Source organism: Platalea leucorodia (assembly GCF_965183815.1).
Source record: "Platalea leucorodia genome assembly, chromosome: 8".
Taxonomy (NCBI): Eukaryota; Metazoa; Chordata; class Aves; order Pelecaniformes; family Threskiornithidae; genus Platalea; species Platalea leucorodia.
Window position 1 is genome coordinate 35235993 of NC_138830.1, and position 27606 is coordinate 35263598.

General features: G+C 46.7%; 1 protein-coding gene across 1 annotated transcript in view; it reads right to left on the reverse strand.

Annotated features, from left to right (window-relative positions):
- The window catches only part of PLEKHG4 (pleckstrin homology and RhoGEF domain containing G4), a gene marked incomplete at its 5' end in the record, with an annotated part of 60394 nt that overhangs the window by 19193 nt on the left and 13595 nt on the right, over window positions 1-27606 (reverse strand). Inside the window, 5 exons of the mRNA XM_082319069.1 lie at window positions 7609-7800; window positions 8324-8446; window positions 10952-11090; window positions 24226-24374; window positions 25443-25541. Coding sequence (XP_082175195.1) covers window positions 7609-7800; window positions 8324-8446; window positions 10952-11090; window positions 24226-24374; window positions 25443-25541 — 702 coding nt within the window. The remainder of the gene's footprint in view (window positions 1-7608; window positions 7801-8323; window positions 8447-10951; window positions 11091-24225; window positions 24375-25442; window positions 25542-27606) is intronic.

Genomic DNA, 27606 nt, shown 5'->3' on the forward strand with positions numbered 1-27606 from the left:
GATGTGGAGCTGAAACTGAACCCAGACACCCCATGCGTTTGTTGGGCCTCCGTTCTTCAGGGTGGCTGACAAGGCTAGAAATAAGTCCCTGGTTTAAGAGCACATTAAGATGTACTCAACAGAATGTGAGCCCCTGCAGAGCAGCCAAAGGAGCCCAGTCAGAGGCAGCGGGTGCTCGGGAGAACCCTGTCCATATGTCCAGGGCTTTGATATGCAGATGGGAGCCATTGTGAGCTTCAGCCCCATCTGTGCCGAGGGGAGCTTCATGTCCAGATTGCTTGAACAGATCTATTTAACTCCTGTGACTAAAGGGAATTCCAGCCTCCAGGAGGATCCGAGCATCCAGATGGATGCCAGCACACAAACATTCAGAAAATCTGTCACCTTGCGCAGCTCCTATCCCAAGTTCAGGGTGGAAAAAAAAGCACCCAAACACAACATTTTGCACACATGCACAAGGCTGGGGTCAGCTGAGAGAAGACCTCTGCTAGCATCAGATCTTACACGTGAAGTAAAATGCAGCTGCAACACGAGCTGGGAAATCCCTAAATCTGCTGGGAGGAAATGCTGCTTCCCTGCCATTAGTGACTGGCTACCAGTGTTGTGACCCTGCAGGAGATTTGATCCCACCTGACTCAGCGAAGGAGAGCCCCAGACTTTCAGACAACTGTCAGTTTATGCTCATGGGCAGCCAAAGGCACAGAGGCATATTTACTCAAAGGTGCTCTGGTGATCAAGGATGAAGGCAGCAGATGCTTTCAACACATCAAGCATTGCCCCCCTGCAAAAACAGCAGTGTCAGAACATGTTTGCACTCCTGGGATCAGGGAAGGCAGTTGAGGGGTGAGCAGCCTACACCCCAAAAAGATGCCATGTGCTGGCCCGGTATAGTATCCCCCAGCCTCTTATTCCTGCCATGCCCTCCAATGAGGGGGAGGATTCAGCCAGCACAGTGGTAGGGAGACTGACCCCAGACAGACAGATCAAGGCTTTGTCCCCCGGCACATGCCACACACATCACACAGACCTCATACTGCACTAAAGCAGAGCCTGAGGTGCTGGTGAAGGTGCTCAAAAGCACCTCAACCCAAGAACCCCTCACCTTCAACTGCGAATTGTGCTTGAATTTAGCACATGAAAAACCCTAATTAATTCACTGCTGCCCTGTAACACAGAGACAAACTTATGCACCAGTCTCACACCTGCGTTGTGCAACCAGAAAGGTACCATTTAGCATTCACGTACTGTCACAGAGCTTGCTGGGAGCTAGGGGTGCTGCTGTGATGCCAATTTGGCAATAGAGTCATTGATGAAACACAAGAGAAAATAGCCTGGGCACCAGCAGTGAGTTACTGCAGAAGTCAGAAAACAGAACAGTTTCCAAATAACTAATTTTGTAAGACAGAAAAATACGGGGGAGCTGTAGCGGATCAGATTTAAACGGTCAAGACTTCTTGTCTGTGCAAGAGGGCTATCTCAAACTCCAAGGCAAAGCAGAAACTTTCTGATACATGAATACCCATTGATGGGAAAGTCAACATTAGAGGCTTATTAACCTTGCAACATGACTTCTCCAGCAAAAACCTGTCGGGAAGGAGAAGAGAGAGATTTCATGCATTAACCTTGCACGAACTCTGCCAGAAGATCGATTTTCCAACCTCTAGGCTCATTTCCCCAACTGCTTCAGGCTGCACATGAAAAAGGACACCCCTGAAATGGGAGAGCAAATCAGACTAGATGTCTGTCTAGGGGCACGACTTTACAAGTGTAACTGAGGAAGGAGAGAGAGAGAGAGAAGAGAGAAAGAGAGATGAGACAGCTGCTGTCAGACAATGCTGAAGTGAGGCAACAGTGGCTTCCCCTAAAACAGTGTCACGGCATCAGGAAGGCATGGTATACATTCCTCTGTTGTGCTACTCAAATCTTCCTTCATCATCTTCAGTACTTGCACCAGTAACCAGATGAAGGCTGTTTTTTGGAAATTTCATGCAGGTCGTCCCCAGAAAAGTAAAGCCAATCTCTGAGCAGAAGCAGAGAGAGAAGTGTGTGCTAAGCCTCTCCCAGAGACTTTATAAGCCACAGCAAAAACCTCATTTGCTCAGAGGTGCTGGGGGGCAAAGCTGTGTTCTGACCTGCACAGGACTGCTAGCAAGAGACAAGCATTGTGGCATGGCAACCTGCATCTCTGTTCATAACAGGTACGCTACAGTAAGGACACATCAAATGCCTCTTTTTCCACTTCGGTGCTAAGTTCTACTCTCCAAATCTCCTCCAAGCACATTCCCAGAGCAGGGAATCATAATGCCCTTTTAGTGAAATAAACTCTCAACCTAGGCCAAACAGCCTGAGATGGGGGGGGCACAGGGAACAAACACACACCACATTTTTAGGACCAGCATTCACAAACCCTTCTTTCCTCATCAAAGGCTAAGCAAAAAGAAACATCAATAATTTATTGCCTGAAGGGGACTTGATCCCCCCCCCCCCCCCAAACCATCATCCCCGACATTATAATCTGGTACATCATCAGAAACCAAGTGCAGCAGAAAACAAGATATCAGCAGGTCACTGTTCTGAATCTTTTGGGGAGAAGTGGGAGGTAATGACATCTGTGGAAGTCAGCTACTTTATCATGCTCTGGATTTCTGCTGTCACATCTAAGATCAGATCTGTCTCTCAGAGCTGGGAGCACTGTGCCAGCAGGTCTCAGTCACTCACAGGACAGGAGCCCAGCAAACCCTGGAGCAGTCTAAGAGAGCAGCCCCCTCTTGTGCTGTCCACAACCTTTAACAGAAGCCCAGGCAGATCAAAAGATACCACCTGCCCTGTGTGTACATCCAGCTAGGCTGGAGGCATGCAATCCCAGCAACAACTTCTAGCTACAGTTAAATTATGCCCACTGAAATGATCATGCAATAACCTCTAATAAAGAGAAAGAGGGACAGGCACTGCTGTATAACAGACAGTGCAACCCTGGGATTCGCAGGGACCATGCAAAGATGCACACAGCCCACAGGGCTCTGTCTGAGCGCACAAAAGCCTCACACAAAGCACTCTGATTCATGCTGGATGCATACAGACGTGCACAGGCAACCGAGTGAAAAGCCTTCTCTACATTGTTTCCAAACAATCTCAATACAACTCACACGTCAACCGGGGCGCCGGACACTTGGTACTTACAAGAGGGTTTGCTGTGTCTGTCTGTTGCCGGAGTCAAGAAGGGATGTGTTCGACTCAGAGGGAAGGTGCATGGAGATGTGCAGAGTGGCTCTCCTGCCAGCGGGGCCTGGACGGATGGGAAGAAGGGCCCCAGCCCCTCTTTGGGCCCCAGAGGCAGCAACACTTGTTCAGGGGATGGAGCGCAAAAAGGCTGGCATTCCTACAGCAGCAAGGACAATGGGGAGGGATGAGGAGGCGCTGCCATAATCAAATGCAGGCCAGCTGGCCCTCCCCCAGGAAGGGCAGGCACCTCCTTCACTTGCCAAAGGCTTTGTTTTCTAAGCCACAAAGAACAAAGTGGCTGAGGAGGAGGGCCAGAGAAGGAGGAGAGCAGAGGAGAACTAGCTGTGGGGGCAGATCCACACGTGAGCATAGGTAACCCACTCCACAAGAGATGTCAACACAGATGGAGAGGGGTTGGGCAACACTCTGCCCACTCCAAGCAGAGCTCAGAAGCAGCAGAAAGAAGCCAGGCATGGCTGGAGACCACTACCGAGAAACCAGAATCAGCACAGGCTGACAGCCAGGGGTCCTTTGAGAGAAGGGGTCCAAGGGATGGCAGCCAGAGAACACCACTGAAGGAACAGCTCATGGAGCAGAGCCCAAAGAAATCCCAACCAGGGAAATGCTACCATTTCTCAACCATCCTCATCCCAACAATCCTGAGCACTGGGCCTCCAAATGGCTTCCCTCAGAAAGCAAATGCAAGACAAGAGCCCAGGCTGCAACAAGCTCCCAGGCCATGGCAGAGCAATGCCCACACTTTCCCTGAGCGCCAAAAGAGGCAGCATCTTGCACAACATCCTGACAAGCAGGAAGGAGCCCCTGGGGCTGCCTCAGGCCCCCCCCCCCGTAATGATACGGGCAGTTCAGCTGTGAGGCTCTGGGCACCACACCACCACACGGCTGCAGGGTATGCAGGTGCTGAGCCAATGTGACGCGACTCTGCCCCTTCCCACTGGGTCAGCACTTTCTTCCAACACAGTGACTTTTGCCAGCAAGTATCATGTGCCTTCGCTACCAACCTTCTGCAGGACTGGTTGTCATCCCAGGGCTGGCAGAGACCATGCTGTGTGCTCTGGCTCATTAGACGTGCCTCTGTGAGTTAGGTAGCTGTGGTCCTGACAGGGCACACAGCTCTCACGTGGGCCATTTCAAGCCTGTGGACACAGGCAGCTGGGCATTTTGCTCATGGTAAAGTCAAGAGCATGCAGAGAGCTGGGGATAGAAGAGTGACCTGGGAAATAATTTCACCCAAAGAAAGCTTGAGAAAGGAAAAAACGTGAAGGCTAACAAGGGAAGCAAGGAGAGGGAGACTTGCATAGGCAGTGAGAGCGAAGGCTACTGGGGACTGCCCTTGCAGGCACCCCAGAACAAAGCAGACATCAGTGCTTTTGGTATAACATGCACACCCTTGCTTGCTCAGCTTCCCAGTTCTCCCCCAAAGCACTGTGTGGTGCCAGATCCCAACACAGTCTTGGAATCGAGTAAACAAGGGACAGCGGCCAGACCAGGCTTGAAGCCACAGGAAGATGGCAGGTCCCTGAGTATGCCCGCACTGAGTCTGTGGTACTGAAAAACAATCCTCTGCCTGCAGTCAGAGATGGGGAAGGCAGCTTCCTTCACCGCTCCTCCTGCCTGAGCCCAGCCATCATCCAGCCCTTGTCAGGCACAGAGAGCTCCTGCCACAAAGGAAGCGGGGACAAATGGAAACATCCAGCTTGGCACTGGTCATGGCTTTGGGGAGGGAACCCTGCCAGCCCATGTGCAGGCTCCATGTGGTCTGGCCCAGCTCAGCCTGCTTCATCACAGGGAGTCTGACAGACCATCAGGAACTGCCAAACAGTGAAAAACACAGTACAGCATCTTGATGGACCATATGGGGTCACGCTGTCCTGTCCCATGGCCTGTCCAGCAGCCACAGTCAGTGGCTTGCTCTGACTTGTCCACCACATGCAGAAGGAGGCCCAGCAGAACAGAGCCTCCCATTCCTAGTACGCAGCGAGGTGCGTGAGGGATGAATACCATGATCCCTGTGGTGGGCGCTCCACTCCCTTGGAGCATGCTGAGATGTTTGGAGAGATCTGAGCTTGCCAGCTCATTACCATAGCGTACATTGCTTACGCATCCTCAGGCTCCTTCCCCAAATCCTGGGGTCTGGCACACTGCAGGCTCTTTACAAGAAAGAAAATCAAGGACGTTGCTTAGTTTAGACTCCTGCTACTGATATTCCCTCAGATATTAGAGAAGAGAGAAGGGGGTTAGGCAGGCACTGACAACATCACCACAGTAAGGTCAAAGCAGCTCAGCATCAGAAGAGAGTGAAATCAGTTTAGATAAAATCTGCTTTCCCCCCACCTCCCAGACCACACCACTGACTTTGCTTTGGGAAGGCAGACAGCATTCTGGAAATCAAGATCAAAATAACCAGCACTGAAAGAACTTTCATGCTGCGCACTAATTTCTGTACTCATCCTACAGCTGCAGGATGTATCCCCTCCACACCCCTGGTTTCAGTTGGCCACCGGTTCACAACACACACGTGTTGTATTTATAACACCAGCATTGTTTATAGTTCTGCTGAAACCAGAAAGATCAAAATCCTCCTCCCTCACTAAGCAAGATACCTCTCCTTCACACCAAAGCAGTGCACAAACACACTGCTATCATTCAGTTTTCACTGGGGCTGTGGAGCATTGAAAGGCACAGCCAAGAGGGATGCTGCTGCTGTCGCCAAGGACTGCATCCCCCAGTTGTCACCCACCAAAAAGAAGCTGTATGAGCAGTGCTATGAAGCCCTAGGAAAAGAAATGGTTCATCTTTGGGGTCTGCGTAACATTTGTGCCCCTGGGAATGGCCCAGGCTTTGAAGCTGCGGAAGAACACCCATTGCTGTTGAGTCATGCCTGACTACCTGGGCAGCCCAAGAGCTACTACTGAGATATATTTCCCATGCCTGAACGGAGCAGCTGTCATGTGCCACAGTCCACATCTGTGCTCCAGAGATGTCTAACTTTGGCTGGGCAGGTTCATACAGGACTGACATTTGGCTTGGCCATAGACTTGCCAAGATGCCAAGCAAGACCTGGCACCTTTGTGTGCCTCAGTTTATCAGAAGAAAATGACAACCACCATCCTTACCAGGATCCCCCATGATGGCAACAGGTGTTCAGGGACCAAGATAAAATATATATATATATACACACACATATATACACATATATATATATACACACACACACACACACACATTACACATTCCCACAGCAAGAGGGTCCCCCACCTGCACAGCAAACTGCTTAAATGAGCTAGAGCAGACCTGCAGAGCATCACCAAACTCACTTAAATCCTCACGTGTCCTGACAGCAGTGTTCTGGGCTGCCTTTTCCACTTTTCTCCCTCACACAGGATGCTTTGCAATGTTTTCATGTTTAGCTGAATTTCCTGAATTTCCCCCCCCCGCACTTCAGGCTGCCAAGGCAGCTCAGAGACAGCAACTAAGTGGCACCTACATCTGGTACAGCTTAACTTCTAGTGTCTGTTCTTTCTGGAATTTGAGAACTTCAATGCCCAATGTTTGTACAAGTGTGGAATAAACAGAGCACAGGCTCCCTGGCCTTCTGTGCTTGCCAAAGCTGTATTTTATAATGCACGTAGAAAATCTTACTGTTTATTCATCTGCAACTTTAGAAATTAAAGGGCACCAAATCCAACTGCAGGTCTGCTGAATAGGTGCATATGCATTACACCAAACAGGTGATAAGGCCAGGCACTCAGCACAGTCACCACCAGCATCCTCTCCTCCTGCTTCCCAGATGCCTGGGCCAACCCAGTCCCCTTGGGTCCCTCAGCCACATTGCCCAGCACCCTGTTCTGGTGCTCCATTTCCTCATACCGGCCTCCACAAGAGAGGGGCTGGGCTATATTTAGTGCTGAGTAGCAGGGAGCTGCTACTCCTGATGTGTCAACAGGATGACTTTACCAGCATGTAAGGATACCATATGAAGAAAATGCAGGCAGCCTACCCTGGCCTGGTGGCCAAGACTGGACACAAGCAGCCAGTCTTTCGGCTTAGTGTCCAAGCCAGCACTGCCATACTACTTCTGTCCACTGCAGCCATGAGAGGGGCCTACGAGCTACAGCTCAGACAGCAGAAGACCTCTATTCTTAAGAGATGAGGACATTTTCTTGAATACACACCCGCCCCTTCTTCCACATACTGACTTGAAAAAAATCACTGCAGACACATGAAGGGGCTTTTGCAGGTCATAGATCCAGCTCCTTGTTGGTGCACACACTACATTTCACATCTTTCATAAACAACCAAGCTCTGGACTGAGTCCGAGCAGGCTTTTTACACCCTCCTCCGTGCAGCAGATGCCTTTCTTACCTTGTCAAAGAATTCATACAGCCTAACTGTCTCACAGATTCGATGCCTGTTTTCATCCAGTTGAGTGCAGAAATCTTCCAGTTGATCTTTGTAGGTCTGCAGCTTTACCCTGTAAGAATGTACATCCACAGAGGAAAAGTCTTCCCATCGATCCATCTTCTTTAGTGCTTCCTGCCCCCTTCTGCAATATTCCTGAAAGCAAAATGCAGTTGCATATAAGGATAGAGACCTGACATGGACAGGAGATAATCTTCAAGGTCATTAACAGCTAGGACTAATTAGATTGTTTTTTAAGGTTCAAATCACATGAGCAGGGGTGGACTTGTTTACAGCAGAATTCTGGAGAGTCCTGACCTCTGTTATGATTTACATGAGCCACACAGTAGCTTGTAAATGCCTACACAATAAAGCCACAGGTCAATTAGGATCAAAAAAGACAGTATTACAAGCACATTAAGGAATTAACAAAAAAAAAAAAAAACCATCTTCCATCACAGTAGTTATTTTCCTCAAGACTGGCAAATGCCATCTACTGAGGGGCTGAGCTGGTGGCTTTGTCTACAAAAGGACAGCAGGGAAGCCAAGTAGTGTAAAGGAATGACACACTCTTACCAATGCCATCTTAGCATCATGGGTTTGGCTGAGCACGTACAAGGTACGTATGCTGCCAGCTCAGACTCTAGAGAATATGTTTTTCCAATCAGACAACACTTACACTGGCAATAAGATCAAACTCCCTGAACTGCTTTTGCGCTTGAAGCAGCATCTCCAAAGAATCATCCAGGTTGATTGTTTCCTTTAGCCGTTTTCTGCCAACATTCTCGATCCAACTGCTGACCTAGGAGAAAAGGGAAAAGCTCTACTATTACTCACTCTGTGCTACTCACCAAGGTAGGCCTTTATGTGGAAAGAGCAAGGAATTGCTCTCATAACGCTGGTCATTTCATTATTGGAAAGAATGTGCATGTCCACTTCCCCCCTCCATCCTGGCATTTCAGCCTGAGACTCCTGCTAGGAGTTTTTCCGCTTCAGGTTACTGAGTAATTGCAAAGCTCTGCTATTGCTCACTAGCCTTAGGCATAAACAGGGCAAGTAGCTGCTTGGGCTCTGTTTCAGGTGAGCCATGGTCTAATGCAAGCCCTGCAACCTGCAGGCTGGCCTGATATTCCTATTATTGTTACCCCCAAGTGGGACAAAATCTCCCTGCTGCCAGGTTTCCTACACCACTTCCCTTTTCTGACTGGCAGGACATGAACTACGTCAGTGTGAACATACTGATGGATTCTCCCTATCTGCAATGTTTCATGGTTCTCTGGGACTCTCAGCTACTGGTTTTCTGAAGGCAGCTTGCCACAAAGCTGTGCAGTAACTGCAGGTTACTTGAGAGAGCCCAGCCACTGCTGCAGTTACAAACCTATGTCCTCAAACACGGGTAGAGAACTAACGAGAGTGTTCTAAAAGCAAAGCAGACACAGGAGGCCAGGCAGGATAACACAGCATCTCCATCAACAGTAGGTTTTAAAAACAGGCTAGTAAACTTGTCTGCAATGCTTCAGGCATTAACTGCACCTGTGGGAAGGGACAGACTAAACATTTCCTAATGCCCATGCATCCTGTTTTCCTGCATCATCTCAATCCATATCCCAACTCAACCTCTCAGTCAAGGACAAACTCCTAGTCTTCTGGACTGAGAGAGGGTCCATGCCCATGGAACAAACCCACTGGCAAGAGGAGGAGATGGGGTGGGTTCCCAGGTTGTGACCCATACTGCAAAGGGGTACACTGCTGCTGCCTAGAGCGCCTAGGCAGGCTTAAAAGCAGGAGCAGCTGCTGCCAACAATGCTGCCATCATTGGTGATCTGCAAGCAAAGTAAGCTGGGAGCAGTCAGTTTTGCTCAATTCAATCAAAAAAGTGCAGCTTAAAGCAGGGACAGGTTGCAGATCCTGCCTTTGTGCCTTTTTTAAATTTCTGTGTAGTATTAAGAACCTCTGCATTTAAGGGAGTTTTTACTAGGTTCTTGCGTCACGCTTCTCCTGAACACATAGTGCACGGCACCCGAGTGTCTACCTCCAAATGGGAAGTCATTAAAACTCTTGGATCCACCTTGGCCTGTGAAAACAACAGGTAGGCTACAGCCTCCTCTGCAAATCCAGTTGTCTCCAGAGAAGAGGAGCCCAGAATCCTAGAAGAGCACTGGTGAAACTGGTCCTAGCACTGATCTTAAGGATGCAGGTTCCTAAAGTGAGCTCCAAACGGCATACAGCCCTTCACACACACTGGGTAATAAGTGATACAAAAAAACCTTCTCATTGTTGATGAGTTACAGCAAAGGAGACTACGTGACTCCATAATCTCGAGTTAGTGTTTAGCCTTAAGGAGCACACCTGGGATCTGCAACACTGAAAGAACTGATCAGATCTTGTAGGATGCTCAGACAGCCTGAGCTACTTTATGATGTTTTAAGGTTCTCTGTCTACACAGCTACAGGTTTCAAAGGTCTTTCTGAAAACCAGTGCCTGTTTGCTTCAGTTATCCCACAGCTGTAAAGAGTTTCAATGAGCACCACATGAAGGGGAATTTTAAGCTCCCACAAAAGTGCAGGGGTGGGGGGATTGCGCATGGCTCTTGGGCTAAGGACAAGGGGCTGTTCCCCCACCTAGAGACTGCATACAGGGCTGCACCCAGAGGCAAAAGGAACGTGCCTGGGGCTGCACCCAGAGGGGAAGGAGGGTGCCTGAGGCTTATCAGATAGCAGGGACCTGAGCACTAAACAGAGTGCACAGCAGGGACGGGCAGCTAGCATGGGGTATGCAATGCGTACCCCGTTCAGCAGCAGGATATAAGCAAACCCTGAAGGACCTACAGCCCAGAGGTGACATGCAGACTCATCATCAGCTTGTTGCCAACACTCTGCTGCTAGTCAAGGTGGAGCATGAAGAATGGCTCCTCAACAGTCTTGATGGGAGGGTACTTTTGCTGACCACTGTGAAAAGACAGCCCACCTCCAAGGGTACTGCCAACCAACAAGCCACTACGCTGTGGTCTTTAAGTATGGAAAAACATCACAGATGTTTATGGGGTTTGACTGATCCATACCTACAGAGCAGCCAGGAGACTTTTACTTGGCATCAAGAGATACCAGGCAAACAATGGCTTGGTTCTCAGCATATCTGAAAACGTATCCCAAATTCTAATGTTCAGTTGTTCAGGTGTTCTTTTTAAGGGTCTACAGGCATCATTCTACACCTTCACACTAGAGATCAACAGGCCCAGTACCTGCTGTAGGATGTACAGTCAGAGGGTGGCAGCAGGCAGTCACTGGAACTGACAAACAGGCCTTACCTCCTTAAAACATTCTTCTACTTTCTCAAACTCCATCACCAGCTCCAGTTCCTGGATGCGTTTGTTCGACAGCATCACCAGTCGGTGGACGCCCTCATCAACTCGATTATAAAGTACACTGGCAGCATCAAGTGCGTCTCTGGAAGAGGACACAAGTCTGGTCAGGGGTTTTGCATTACGTTCTTCCCCCAGCACTTCATGCAAACATGACCTGGCTAACAGCAGCGCTTCAGTCATCCTCCCTGTGGGACCCGTAATGGCCATTTCCATATGGAGAACAGAAGGAGAATAGTGCTGCTCCCTGCACGTTCTTGTGATTCACCACTCTGATCCCAATGCAGACGACCTGGCAGGAAGGACAAGAGCATCTCCTCCCAGCCAGGCTCCTTGCAAAACTTAGTGTACTTGCCACACTTTCGGATAGGATACTCAGCTTTTCATAAATGCAGATTATTGCATCAATGGGCTTTCACAAAACACAGGCTCAGGCAGTCTCAGTGTCTAAAACTACCATTTGAATTTGATTTTTAATTTTATTTACTATAAGCAATCACTAGGAAGCAAATCTCTCCTAAATAACAACAATATAAAGCACTTGATGCCCCACTCACTCTCAGGAATTTCCACCAGCCAAACAAATATGCAAAGCGTACAGCACCCCAGTGCCAAGAGAAATTGAATTTTACAATGTTGTGCTGGAAAGATTCAAAGACAGAGCTCCCTATCTTCCACAGGCAGCTGTGCTAACCAAAGCGCAACAGGCAACACCAGGCAGCACTCTCCCTGCCAGCCTGGCCACAGCAGAAGTTAACGTCCTCCGTGCACAGGCAGGGATTGGAGGGGTTCAGGCTGGAGCTCAGTGCCCTTCGGTGCTGGAGCCAGGGAATGAGCACACCATTTAATCCTGGCACGATGATGAATATTAGCAGGTTCCTTTCAGATGTGTGCAGCACCTCTCCAGCACAGGTCTGACCAAATTAGAGCCAGGATCCAGAATATCATTCAAGCTTATTCTGTCTTTGTGTCCCGGAACTTCTCATATTTCTTCTGCTTCTAGATTGCCCCTCCTTTTACAAGTATGGACTCAGACACCTTCAACAAAAGTACTACAGCCTTCTTCAGCTGTGTTCAGCTGCCTGAGCAGCTGTACTCACCCTAAATCAGCTTCCATTTTGCAATTGTCTTACAGCCTTCTGGCTTATGAGAGCATGGCTTTTTTATCATATTATTAAAACCATCCAAAGCACTTGTGAATAATAAACTCTGAAAGCTTTGCTAATGGAAATTCATAGAAGCAATTCCGGATTCACATTTATTTCTATCTTAGGTTATAGGCATCTTGAACCTATGAAATGCGACTGGATACGAGCATTTAGTGGCAACCATCCTGTAGTTTTTAGATAGTACTTAATTGACACGAGGTAGTACAATAGGTCTGGACAACTAGCTCTGCATAGCAGAAATCCACAGGATTTTTCCATTCAGAATTCCACCCAGTGTACAACAGCCAACTTCTCAAACTCCAGGCTCTTAGATACTTTTGTTTTTCCTCTTCAAAATGCCATTAGACTGAATGAATTTCCCCAAAGTGCAGCCAAAAAAACCCAAATTGTTTCTGGAGTTAGATCAGTGCTACTGCAGTGCGGAGGAGACAGGTTCTCTACAGAGAATCTGCAAGATTCAATGGAAAGATCCGAGCAGTAACACTGCTCCCGCGTCTCCCGAAACCACCATAAACAAACAGTGATGATATGACCCTTCTGTTTTGTAACCCTTTCCCAGGGACAGGCCCAGATCCAACCCAGGAGACTTGCAGCAGCAGAGCCATAACCACTGTCCAAGCTGAGCTCTGGAAAGCGTGTTTACAGAGCAGGTTGTAAAGGCCAGTTCCCGTCAGCAGCAGTAACACAGCTAGGACAGCTAATGAGAAACAGTTCGGAAGATCGCTGGAAGTTATATTTGGCAACAACATTAATGCTGTTTGGTTTTGTGCAGCAGAGCATATCTGTCAGGTCCTAGTTTCTGAAAAAAGGCTCCAGCATACTGATGGCCAGACAGGCAGACACCCTTTGGTCTTACTCCCCCGCCTTTGAAGTCCCTACTGGCATGAATGCTCTCATCCACTCGGGAAAGCACATCGATACAGCAAATGCTCTTCCTCCCACCAGCACAGACAAACAAGCGCCTATAACTTTAGACATTACAGGCTGCTATATGCAAACATTGCAATATGCAAGCATCTGCAATTATCCTCTCATGAGGCAAAATATTCTTCCAAACTTTCTCTGAGCTTCCATGGAAATCACTTTGGTGTTGATGCAATTTCTCTGATGGCACTCATCAACAAGCTAGATTGACCTGCTAGACCTTTCTGTAATGGGAGACCTTATGTCCACCCAAGCCTGTGATAAAGCATGCATGGTTTCAACCCTTAACAAGATATCGCAAGATGGTATCCTTATGGTGCAGCAACTTGAAACAAGTTCCAGCTCTTGCATTGGCTCACCTAGCACGGAGTGTGATCTCATATAGGGAAAGGGAGCCAGGGTGTCCCACTCCACTCCTTTCCATACCTGATGGAGGAAACAGGACTCCAGTTGTCTCAAATCTGAGTAGTTTTCCTTGACAGGAGTCAGTCACAACCTGGGCTGCAAGGCTCTAAATACTAAAGATTCCCACATAGCAGACAGCACATTTCCCAAAGTCACAAAACATAGGCTCTCCTGAAGACAACGCTGCAACTATGGGAAAAAAAAATCACCCTTAAGGTAGAGGGATAGGAAGCGATTACAAAACAAATGTGGTTTAAGTTTTTTTTGTTTTGGGTTTTTTGTTTGTTTTTGGTTGGTTTTTTTTTTTTTTTTTTTTTTTTTTTTTTTTTTTTTTTTACAAACAAACAGGCCTATCGCAAGCTCACTGTGTGAATTCACCATGCCACTGTGGACGAGACCATTCTCTTGGAGCACACTTGAGACCAGTATTTGCCTTATGACCAGCAAACCACTCCAGGGAAAGTAAGGTTCAAAAATGCAGTAATAAAATACTCCTGCTGACCCAACTCACCGAGCCCTGAGGAGCCCACTTCAGGAGAAGAGAGGGGGCTCAGGTGAACTGCTTGCTGCTGAGCTGAAGGACTGAAAAAAATCCACCCCAAACAGTGCTCTTCTGGCCCCACACATGCTCCTTCCACAGAAGGAATTATCCCAGATTATTGGCAATACTAGAAAAATAAAGAGCCAGATTCTAAAGATCTCAGTAAGACCAAACCTTCATTGCATTTGCAGAAAGTGATAGGGAAAAAGCAAGGTAGAGCCCCCAGCCGTCTGCACCATCGGATGCAATCCACGTCCTGGCAAATAATGCGGCAGCTACACACATCTACAGATACTCAGTCATCTTCCCTCTATGTCTCAGCTGATTCAATGGTACTAAAAGTAACATCTTGTTACTGAATGCATACGTGGAAAACCTTTGTGTTACTGATCAACAGGCATCTCAAACTTCCCTAGAGTCAGTCTAGGATGCATTTTGGAGTTCATACTATAAGCAGGGACTGGACAGAGAATTCATTTCAGGTAAGAGGTCTGGAAATTAGCTCTTGTTTTCATTTTAAATTGGGCTGTTGAGAGCATATATCATTATCTAAGATCCCTTACTCTTATCATTTAAGTCATTTTGTTTTCTGCAAATGCTTGCAGCAGGCGATCGATACACTTATCAGGGCACAACCCAACACCCTAAGGCTGCCCCTTCTCTTGGTCCTGCCAATGGTTTGCTGAGTGACTGCACACAATCCACCCAGAGAAAAAAAAGTTTCCAAATGGCTCTTCTGGGCTCAGAGCGCCAAAGGGACTTCAGGCATGGCCGTACACCATCCCTCCTCCTCTTCCTCAGCCGAGTTCCTCCAGCATCCCAGCACCTCAGTCCTTAGTTTCAAGGTCCAGCCATGCCATTTTCACACGTTCCCCCTCCCCTGGCAGACATTCATTAAAACCTCAACATCTAGTTGTTGGTCTTCTGTTGCATCTCCAAGGTAACTCCATTCATATGCTGTCAGCTCTTGACAGTTCACCTTTACTAGCCCAACAGGCTCTCTGACTAACATCCATCTTTTACTCTTATAGAGGAAAATATAACCCTTTCCACCCTGTAGTATAAAGTAGTTAGGCAAACTGAGCCAAACAAAGAAATCGCTCACAGTCCATGGGCAAGTTTGTTTTTTCGATTCACTTCAGCACTTCCAGTGCTTACAGAAAGTATCCATTGGGCATTAAGTGCATTCTCCCAAATCTCTGTACATCTGTTTGCCTATCTACACACATCCATCCACTTGCTGATACACATCTTAAAAACCTCTTCCTAAATAATTTCTAGTATACTAGTAAGCTCAACGATATCCTGCAAAAGGGAGTTTCATGGGAAAATAATACCTTGCATAAACAACTATTTTTTTTTCAGAGTCAGAATTGGGAGTTTTTCATTCCTGTTCTTCATTGCTTTCAAGGCAGCTCGGAGTAAACAACCCAAATATTGAAAATTTTGTTGAGGAAGAAAAGGTGACTTCCATCCTGCCACACAATGGGCAACACCTGCTTGTTAAGCACCTTAAAGATATTCTAATAGAGGCCTGAGGAACTCTGAGGAAGAAAAGTAGAGAGTTGTTTGAAGTTGGTGGAAAGTCTTGTCTAAGCTTAGATTTGTTTGGATGCATTGCAATTTCCCTGCACATGTGAGTGTGGTAATAAGAGTCTTTCACTACATTCTTCCATGGTCAAATCATCCAAAGTAATTTTGCAATAGTGCAGAGTCAATATAATTTATAGCAAAAAGGAGTAGCTTGATGTCAGTTTGTGTTTTCCTAAATCCTGTTTTCACTGGGCAATTATCATTTCAGTGGAAAAAGCTCCAAACGTCTTCAGTTTTCTGGAGAAGTGCCAAGCAGTTGTATAATGGTAGGGTAATTTTAAACCTATAATTTGGAAAGACCATTTCTGTCTGAATCCATCCTTCAAAAAAGCTAGCCTTGGAGAGTCACACTTTAGTTTTCAAAGCAAAATACCTGATTTATTTTCAAAAATAGATGGCCACAGAAGAGGCATCCAGCAGGCTTGCAAAAGCAGGTGCTGCATGAGGCATGCCTGCCAAAAAACTGCTCTAGCCAACATCAAGAGGAACAGCTAAAGTGAAAGCTAAAAGCAGAGCTCATCCTCTGACTAACCTGGGTCAATTTTAAAATGGCAAAAATTAGTGGATGGAAGGAACATGAGACACACTGCATTTTGCTAGCGTATTTGATGGTTTTTAGGGAAGTATATCCTAGCTAACTTGCCCTGGTAAATCAGATATCCCTGATCATTCTGTAATTTAGAAGAAACATAGCCAGATGTTAGAACATTAGCCTCATCTAGTCATCCACTCCTGGTGCTGAACTTCCCCTTGTGGATGTCTCTACAGGTTCTAGCAGAAAAGGAATAGGATCTGACAACTAAGAGATTTAAAGGATGGCTTGGTCCAAGGACATCACCTAGATCATTTGTGCTGATACCTTGGCTACAAGTGATTTACACATCCTGAGCAATGCTTCAGAAGAAACCCTTCCAGCTTTGCAGGGAAAGTCCTGTGTTCCTGAGGGCTGTTTCACAGGAAGAGAAATGCATTAGAGCCTTTCTCAGTCATTAATGCATTTTGGTAGCAACCTACCCAACTGCCATATTTGTAATGATTGCGTAAAAGGAGGTCAACCTCGAACGCACACTCCTGCTCTTCAAGCTGAAACCTTGACGTGCAACTTAGGTTAAAATTCAAACTGGCCATGGTGAACCTAATGCAGATATTGCTAAATAAACTGTAATTATTCTGTGCAGCACACAAATAGCCACAGTGGTTTTAATTACCTAATAAAAGTATTTGAGGAACTGGGTACAGTTTTTAGAACCCCAAAGTGTCCTTAGGAAGGCACAGAGGTCAAACACCAAGTTTGGGGCTGCCTGTGGGATTCCTGCCATTCATGATAGGAACAGTGGATCTAGCTGAGACCACAGACCTGACTGAATCCCTCCTCACTAGGTTTCCTGAGAAGCACATGCACTGGGAGCAACACATCCAATTAATACAACACACCACAGACCATAACTGCTGAGAGAATTCTCTTCTGGAGCACAGTTCATTTAGACATGTTTTTAGCAGAAATATACTCTAAAGTCCCTTTAAAAGCAAAGGGGTTGATGCATACAGTTAAAGAAGTGTCCAAGTGCAGTCTGAAGCTGCAACCTTTGATTCTTTCCCCAGTCTGGCTTGCATTCAGTTACAATAAAACTGTGTTCAGACTCTGGTTGATTTTAAATCCCAGTAAGACCCATAAAACTGACTGGAAAAATCCCCAACATTATAAGAAATCCCAAACCAACAAGTAGCCTACTTATGGGGAAAACTCACCCCACAGTGGAGCCTGAGATAGGATGTGGAAACATTGTTCTGGGAACCCCAAGCATCAAGCTGCGGTTTTCTACCAGCTGTAAAAGGCTCCTACCTCCAAACCTCGTCCCATGTACATTAACCTATTTATGTTTATATTTGTTATCTAGGTTGACTAAGCTAGTGTTGGAGTTAGGACCACCAGGGTTTCAGGATGCCCTGCTCAAATATATACCCACTGTCATTTAAAGCCACATACCTATTTCCCCGATACGTCCTCCTTTTGCGCACTCCCAGTGTTTATGATGCATATAATAGCAGTGACTGTGCTATTAACTACCCCAGCAATAGAAACATCTACCCCAACTCAGCCATATAAAAAATGGTGCTTGTGGGATGGTCTGGGCTGAGCCAGGAACTTCAGGCGGTTCAGCTAACATCCTATACTGGAAACTTTTCGCAATTTTTTCCGTAATATTTTTAAACAGATAAAAACACACAGTGTGTCATTAATTACCTAATGCCCTGTTGGCATGACAAACATTGCAAACAAGAACAAGCAAAACCAGAGTCTTCTGGGTAAATTCCCACTGAATCCAGGAAGATTTAGGACATAAGACAGTAGAAAATAAATAGCAGAAAGGGAGCTGAGTGGGATCATCTCACGAAAAGCCTAAAAGAACAATGAAAACTTACCTAGCCAGAGCTCTGCAATCTTTCACCTCTCTGCAGATGCCACAACTGGCTCCACACAGCAATTCATGCACTCAGAATGACAACGGCTTCACACTCCTTTATGTGCACAGCAACTAGGTTTGTTTAATGCAAGCGTAAGTGCTTTTTACCAGGTTAAACCACCACACAAACAGAAGGAACAGGTTAGACTAACAAAAATGAATACCAAGCAGCATGGTATGTGTTTGGATAGAAATGTCGCTGTGCGCTCCTCCCTCCACCTGACAGACAAATAAGACCGTGGAAGAGCACTGCCACCCAGGCACTGCTGAAGGCCAAAGGTTTAGTGTTCGTCATTGTCTTGTGTATCACCAGCAACAGCACAGAGGTGTCTCACGGTAGAAATCTTTGAGGCCAGGATTTAAGCACAGTTTTTCATCTCATTTCAAGGTGCACTGAGAGATTGTCCTAACGAAGAGACGAAGGTTTTAGGATTGGGTCCCCAGGAGAAACATGCAAAGGACACCTATTTAGGGAAGATGCATCTTGCAGACCAAGTCAGGAGTGTGCACTATGGGAAGTGGTGGCATAAGAGGTTCCCAAAGCTCCCAGAGAGGCAGGAAGACGAGCAAGTGCTAGCTAAGCAAACCAGGAAAATGGTATCAATGAAAGGGACACAAGCACTGCCGTTTTTTGAAGCACATGCAAACGCACAGAGCAGCGACCAAACTGGCTACAGCACAGACAGAAACAAACACATCTCTAAAGCAGAAAGGGGATGGCAGAACACAGTAATACCTTCAGGAAGGACTCCCCATGTAGGTTGCCTGGCCATGACCACCAGCATATGGCAGCAGCTGTCAGCTTGCAGGCGCACACCTTTTACCTTCCAAACCAAGAATGCCAGCCATCCCAGTCTCCCCAGACTGGTACTTCCACACCAGACACCTATCTCCCCTCTACCCTTGCCCCCAACTTGTCCCATGTTTTGGAAGACCAGGTTAGTCTCTCTGCCTAGACCCCAGGCAGACGGAGGTTCAGATGGTGCTTGTGCAGTCCCTCAGCAGGCCCTCCTGGATCCCGCCAGATCTTGTGTATTATCCAAGTTTACTTCTGCCAAAAGGAGCTCATACACCACTTTGCAGAGTGGCACATGCCTGCCTTGGAGCATCCCAGGAGTTCCTACTAACAGGAGTCTTGCTTCAGACCCACAAATATGAGGTCCTACAGCGCCACACAGATATAACCTAGTTCTTCATCAACAGCAGAGATCCCTACATTAACTGGCCACAGCTTCAAGCAGACCCAGTGCCTCAATACTGCACGTGGAAGTCAGGCTTAAGAGCTGCAGAAGCTGTTAGCTGTCAGATCACCCTCTTTGTTGCTGTAGTTGAGTCAGGTCCAGCATCAGGAACCTGGCAGCTGCTGCTCAGGAAGTCTGCTCCGCACTGCCCATTACCTCTGCTCTGCTCAGGTCCCCACCCAGGGCTTCCAACCAGATCACCAAGCCACACTAAAAATAGCCAGCTCACAAAACCAGCTCTTGGCTCTAGCCACTCCACCCTCAAAGTACAGAGACTAACTATACTGCCTTCTGCAAACAAAAGGAGAATTCACTCCTCCATCTATTTATAAGCTGCTTATTCACAGCTTGCAAGCACAAATTCTTTTCAGATGAGGAGCTTGGGGGAAGAGATTATGCTTTTTCTGGTTCCATATTGCACAGAACCCAGCACCCAGCTTGGTCATTCCTTCATCATCTGAGGTTTTTCTTTTTCTTTCAGCTCTCACATCTAGTCTTGAGGCTATCTTGCCTGCCAACATGCAGAGCGTGATGCAATCCCACTCCCATGTCACGCTGAGAACACAGGTTTGCTGGTAGAGCCAGGCATGTGCCAGGTGTATTCTAGTTCAACTAGTATAAGGCACCTTTATATTAATATAAAATGTTCATATCTTATTTACTCTACTTCTGACTCATAGCATATCTAGAAGACAAAAGGCATCACTGGACACCTTGTCTAGGCAAACGTTCCCGGCTCTCGGCTATGCTAGAAGAGCAGCAATAATGAGAACAACAATGGAAAATGTCAGGCTAAAGACCAGGTTAAGTCTCCCTGTCTTGCTGTCCAGCCCCACACAACTGGGTCACTGTAGTAAGAGCTTCCACTGCTGCTGCCTGGCTTCTGGCAACTTCTCCAGGCTTATGATGGAAGTGTCAAGGAAGTCTTCGAAATCCAGCACAAAATAAGCAATGCATTATCCACCTTCCACAACTGGCTTAGTGAGTTGCTTGCAAGCCACAGGCTGGTTGATCAATACACTAGATATCCAGAAGCCAAAGATACACCTGCTAGCCAACTCTATGTAACTTATTAAAAAGACCATGTTTATTAAAAAGATTTCCTGTCCAAAAGTGCAAAAATAAGTAACATTAAAGTGATGGGTGTCTCTGTGGCATTTGTCCACACTTACCGACAGGAACTTCAGCTAGGCTAACAGCTCTGCATTTCAATCCCCAGAAAGACTGGGAGAGCAAAACCTGGAAGCTTTCAGCTAACAGACCTGGAGAAGCACTGAGCCTTCAGAGCAGCAGATGGTGTGAAGACAAATGTACTGGCTTTAAATGCAGCCAGCTCCACCAACAATGAGTAAGTGGCAATGCCGCCTTCAGCAGTCCACCTGCACCTTTGGGTGGCCAGCCTGTGCTGAAGCGATCATTACAGCGCTTAAAGAGCCACCACAAAGACACTGGCTCAGCAGTACCACACCCATGCCAACTCTAGGCCAAATTCAGCTTGGGCTTCCCGGAGGTGGGAGAACAGTGTGGGACCAGCTGAGCACACCACATCGCCTTAGCCAGCTCCCTGTGATGGGCTGCCTGCAGGATGTGTATTCTGGTAACAGAGCTCCTCCTTTCTATGCCGGGAAAAGGCTGAGATCCAGAAACACTGCTTGGAGAAGTCTTTCTTTACCTTTATGGATAAGCAGCTGGATAGGTAAGGGTATCTTTTACAGTGGTACTTGGTGGAGAAAGGAGTATGGAGACCCTTGGTCAGCTCACACTGGGAACACAGAGTGAGTAGAGTCTCTGGTCAAAGCCACTGCTGTGGTGTTACAGCATCTCTCAGGATGGGACCATCCAGGAGGGACTCCCGAAGGCTCTTAAAGCATCTGTCAGAGAAACAAAAGGATGTACCACAATGCATCTCTCCTGCATGACCACATCTCTGATGGGATGAGTTCAGTTTCTGGAGAAAAGGAGCTGTGTCACTGGCTTAGCAAATCCTTGCAAAGCCTGGGTCAGACCTCAGCTGCAATGACAGCCCACTGCTCTGTGTCATGAAACACTCCAAAGGGCATCTTGGCTCTCCAGGAGGGCAGAGCAGGGAAACATGCCAAAACCCACCCCAAGGGAAGAGTTTCATTACTAAAGAAAGACTAAAGCAAGTCCTGTTTGCTGTGTGGTCCCCAAAAGGTATTTGGCAGATAACATCTGACTGCACAGAGTACAAGCCTGCTTCCTTGCCTATTTTAGCATACTATCTCTAACCTGCAGTCAAGCGTTTTCAGACACGTTTGTCCATCTCTATTCTTACCACCTCCTGGTATTCTTTTTGCTACATGAAGCCACAAACTAGCAAGAAAGACAGCTGTGAGAGCTGGCAAAACATATTCCTTGCAAAAAAAGGGCAAGTCTCTCTCTTGCTTGTTTAATCCCAAGGTAACAGTGCAGCTGGGCTTGTCTTCTTTGTGCCTCTTAAGAAAAATCACATTTTTTACCTTTAGTTCTGCACTTTTGGTTGGCATATTTTAATTAAGTGGAACTAAAAGTACAGAAAACTGCTCTTAAATTTTTTTCCTCTATTTATATGCAATTCTTGCACATTTTGACAGTTACCTCTTCACAGCTGGCCTCAACTTCTGACTAAGAAGTCTTGCCAGTCATGACTCTCTGCTTGATCAGGCTTTTGCACAAGAGAGAAGACATGTGACTAACACAAGAGCCAAAAGGTGGCTCAGAAGGGTAAAGCCATTTGACTTGCTTTTGTAAATAATTTGATTTCAAGTATTGGGGGAGTGAGTGTGGAATTAGAGACTATTAAGCATTGATCAAGATGTTACAATTCAAAGTTCAGAAAAGCAGTACAACAGGCGCTGCTGAGTGCACAGTCACAACCAGTCCTGTTCCATTTTTACATGTTACCAACCACAAAATCTAGTATTGGACCCAAATACATCAATAGCCACTCCATGCTAGCTTAGTAGGCCAACTACAATATTTTGTCCCTACCCTGCTTTGATCCTATCTGTTAAAGAAGCCTTTGAAAATCATAACCATAGGAGCCTTTACAGGGTTAGCAAAGCACAGAACTTTTAATATCTGCACACCAGTTTGGAGAGAAGGAGAAAGTGCAGAGCCATGGAGGATATAAAACCAGCAGTGCCTTGTACAGAGATCTCTGGCCAAGTGATAGAGCTTTTTCCCCCCATTTAAAAGGATCCTGGAACAGGGAAGAGTGGACTTCTTTAGTTCTCTGCCCTGAGTTACATGACAAGCAGGCATTTCCTCAATTAAAATGCTGCATGGATTTTAGTTTCTGCGACTGCTCCACAGGCTAGAAGAAGAGGACCAACTTTCTCCCACTACTTTCATTTATGCTCCTCAGGCTGAAGAGAGCCACATATATTTGATCCATAGTATACATTCTCCATTCATACCAGCAGGCAATGACTATAACCTGAATTAAACAGAGAACATGCTACACAGCCTCAGCATGCACTCAAACACTGTGCAAAGAATTATGCGTGTATCCCCCACCCCTGCCCTTGCTAAGGTAATCAAAGCAGTAAGTTATCCTTGGGGCCTCTGTATCTGGTTTCAAAGTTGATCATTTCCTTGCACAAGAACACAGGCTTAGCTTAAACCCAAAACCAAACATAAAAACCATGCACATTCTCCCCATTCTCTTAAGACTCTAAAGTTGCTATGTGTTGTTTAAAATAAAATAAAAAAAGCAAACAAAACCAAAACACAACAACCTGCATTATCTGTGCTTCTCAGATCATGTCAGAATGGAAAGGCTATACTGCACTAATTCTATCCAAAATTGCACCAAGAGTACTTCACCAGTTCAGCAAGAAAGTTGTGTCTGCACAGCCTGCCAGAGCTGCTGACCAGAGGCACAGCAAACAGGGAAAAGAAACAGACACCTGTCCCCATGCTCCCCTCTCACTCAGCACCAAAATGCCGATCCCCGTCTCCCAGTGACAGGTAGCAACTTGCACCATCATCCCCTTGCTGAATTTTCAAAGAGTTGCTGTTCTTTTCCTAGTGTTTGGGTGAGACACTCTGCAAGCTATTTTGTTATCTTCTCTCCATTCCTCCCCTTAAAACCTCCCAGCTTGTGATGGCAACAGAGTTTAACCAGAGCAAGGCTGCAGATGCACGGAGCCATTCCACGCCGCCCTGCCTTCTGCTACACCCCCATCTGTACCCACACGCCAGCATTTATCTCACACTCAAGCTGGAAGCTCCTGGGTGCAAGGGCTGCCTTTCTACCTTGCTGTTTGCACAGCACATATCACAGAGGCCTTCACACACTGATAGGCTTCAGGTGTTTTAACAGTGCAAACAAGAGTTGTGCAATGCCCTGGGGATTTCAAACAGCTGGCCTCTCTCAGTCCCCACTTCTCATACCAACTCTGCAAACGGGCAGTAAATATTTGTTTGTGCAAACCGTACCAATGTGTGAGGAGATGAGAGCTTGCTTCAGCCAGAAAGCATTCCTCGCAGTTAAGATCCTTGGAAATCCCCCTGCATAAGGAGTGCCTTGGTAAATCACACAGCGATAATGCCTTGGACCTAAACATTCATCACTGGCATCATCATTCTAGACGTGCACAAAATATCCAGCTCTCTCTCTACTACAGAAGATAAGTCTGATTTGGCTTGGAAAAGGAACTTTAACCATCTAAGTGCATCCATCTATACAAGTTTTTGGACTGGGGAAGAAGTAGTCAGGATAAGAGTAAAATTCATTACGCCTTTCACCTTTGGTGTTTTCTCTTCGCTACACGAAGCTGCTCTCTAGTGTGCACCAACAATGGGTCATCTCAGAGATACTCCCAGTGCCTGCTTTCTGCTCATCTCCATCTCCTCTTCTCCCACCCTTGGGCCTCACCTGTAGTCGTGGGTGAGGGTGACACAAGACTCCTCCTTCCTCAGTCTGGCCAGGAGCGCTCCACCTTCCAGCTGCAGCCTGACCAGCCGTGTATCTTCAAGAACATTCTTCATCAACTGCCTGTAATTCCTCAGCAGCACAGCTGCCTCCTGGAGGGACCGCAAGAGCGAGATGAGCAGTTACTGCAACCTACAGGCAATGAGGGAACAGGCAAAAACCAGCACCCAACCCAAAACACACACAAACCACATCTCACCTTGGCCCACCCTAGGAAAGAGGGAGGTTGGTTCCCACAGCTGTTTCTCTCAAGCCTACCAAATCCAGTGATAAGCAGCACTCCTTATGCTCTCAGTACTTTCCCCACCAGGCTAAAATTGAAACCCAGTTCCTGTCATTATCCATACTCCATTTGCTGGGCATAGAAAGAATAAGCTTTCCAGCCTCTATTTCCGCTCACAGCTAGCTCCTACTGTTCTTAGAGCCAGGACCTGCACAGCTCCAAGCTGTGGGACAAGATGGACATGAAGGGTTTATGGATATACACATGCATGCAGGAAGGCCCAGAGAGGCCACTATGATATCTTCTATTGCTTTACTGTTGGGACCCCTAGTGCAGAGCTGGCAGCAATTTCCTACCATGTCAGGGGTACAGCAGTGTCTCAAGAGTGGGGGAATAGAACGTTTGCAACAACACAGGCTCTGTCTTTGTACCCTCCTCTTCTTGCACTCTTCCAAACTTCTGTTCTGGAGGCAGCAAAGCTAGAACCACAGCACAGCCTTGGCCTGGTGAACACTATGTTGTCACCTAACTTTATTCCAGGCCATTCAAGCCAAGCTGGTGTGGCACAGCCTGAGGCAGCTGTGCAGTGCTAGAGACACCAAAGCTAGTACCAGCTATGGAGCTGTGGAGCTGCTAAGAATGCACTCCAATGCTGGAGCAAGCACCCATCAGCAACAAGCACAGCTGAAGAGATCTCCTGGGTGCTGCTGAGGGATCACAGAACCAGCTTCTACACCCAGTGGAGCCTCTGTCACTTCATTTGGATTAGTTTCTACTAGTCCCGCTGTCCTGACAGCTCCACAGTGATACACGGCACTCGGAATACCCTGCTACTACAGCTTTCAGATTCAAAGCTACAGCTTTTCTGCAGCTATTCAGCCTCCTGCTCTCTTCTGTCTCAGGCCCATCTCCGATATGAGGTCAGGGACATGCTTACCTCAGCTCTTTCTGGCAATTTTCCAGGTTCTACTTTATGAATAGCTCCCTGGAGGAAGGCACAAGCACCTTGGCATCCTTGTAGCAAATGTTCCAGCTTCTACAAGAAGAAAGGGCCAAGGCAGAGATTATTGTCTCACAGCTGACAGGAAAGCTGTCTTTTCAGCTTGCAGAAGGTTAAAAGTAAAGAAATCAAACACATTAACCCAAGGGTTCAATTATACCATTCAGTGAGGCTGTATCAGTGAAGAGAGGCCCATCGGAGGCTTCAGATACATCACGCTATACCAAGGCCTCTATGCAGACCTTATAAACTTGCATACTCTTGGCTTGTATGGGTCATGCTTTACAGAAAAGAAAATCAGTCCACTTGTGTCCCACATTCTTCTACTATTAGTGTTTCTTGTAATTTCCCAGTAAGATGAATCACTATGCATGAATTTTTGAGGAACAAAAGATAGAATGAGTACTTGGAATTTCTCTAAATCATTTCTCTTAAAAAGTAGTGTAAATTTAAGATTAGGAAACTGGAAAGCATCCACAATTAAGCACCTTAAACTACTGCCAAATCTGAAATCCCTCCTCTCTTCAGGGTGGGGGGGAACCCCCAAACATTTCACAGGGCTTCATGAGACAGAACTTTTTAGAAATGTCAGTGATATAAACCCTAAATACTGTCAGATGCCACCCTCTAGCCACTGAAATCAGAGAAGGGAGAAACAGCTGTTCCAAAACAACCACGCTCAAAACAAAACAAAAAAGCAGCTGTTTGAATTTTTACTGAATTGAACTCCCTTCTCCCTGGAGTGCTGGAACAGCCCCAGCAGTGACAGATTAGCAGGCAGGATGCAGGTGAGATCACTGAGACAGGAAATAAATGCTGTTTGCCACATAGCTGCAGATCTAAAGGGGCTGAGCATATGGGTCATTATCACACACAGTACATCGTATAAATAGGCAACCCATACAGATTGTTGCCTACACTAACTCCCTTTGGTAACGTTTTGCATGTTAAGATGCAAGACACAAACAAGAAGTAGTCTGATATCATGTTCCTTCCCTCAAGAATTATCCTTCTGCACAGACAGAGCACCTCAGCTCTCAAGCTTTTCTCAACTCTGTCCAGAAAACTAATCCATAACCTCTTGCAAAGCTTCTCTGCTTCCTCACTGCCAAATAAACCTCAAATTCTCAAATTTGATCCTAGGCACCAAGATTAGGTTTCTGTACCTCTACTGCATCAGCACAGGTTTGTATTAGTACTTTTAGACGCAATTTTAAAAAAATAGGTTCTAAAATAAGTTGGAAAAAATAAGTTAACATTTGGCATGCACTAAGCCTAACTGCTGAAGCTTGCCACCAGCAACACAGTGGTATTATCAATGATATCTTAACCTGCTTCAAATGCTGCAGTGTGCCACAGAGCACTCTGGGCAGTGAGGTCAGAGCCGAAAGACCACTGAACCTTTTGGAAGCAGAAGTGATGGTTGTGTCATCCACCAGGGTGAGCAAGTCAAACTCAATGTGAAGACAGCCAATTTGTCTGCAGATTTACAGAGATTTAATCCTGTCTAGTCTCAGCATGCCAAATATTGCTCAATACAGCTTTTAAAGATTCAGCAAGCACATGATCCCCAGGAGTTACGTTCCCTCCACAGCATGAGTGTACACAGAGCTGGGTATTGGTGCCACAGATGCTACTTTTGCAGACTTCTGGCAGTCTGCACATACCCTGCTGCATGGCCAGCAACACCTGCAGTCCTGCCACAGCGTGTGCTGGACTGGTGGCTGCAGCACCCTTTGCCAGGGCTACCTTCTTTAGAAGGTGTGTCTAGGTGCTGCAGTTTCAGCCCTTCTATCTCTGAGGCTTAACCTGGGTCAGCTCAAACATTTCCACAGGGTGGTCAGTCTCCCTACATCTTCGTCTGGCTCTGATCCACACCTGGGTACAGTCCACTGTGGATCCACGACTCTTTTGGAGAGCAGTGCAAAGTCAAACAGGATCACAGTATGGAGGCATACTCAAAGCAGCCAAACAACAGGGAGAAGGAATGGATTGCTGGTACTGCCTCCTACTGTTATCTTGGTCCTAAGACTCACTGAATGGAATCTGCATGTTTCTTTTGTTTTATCTCCTCAGGTGGCCAGCTCTCAAAGAGGAATAC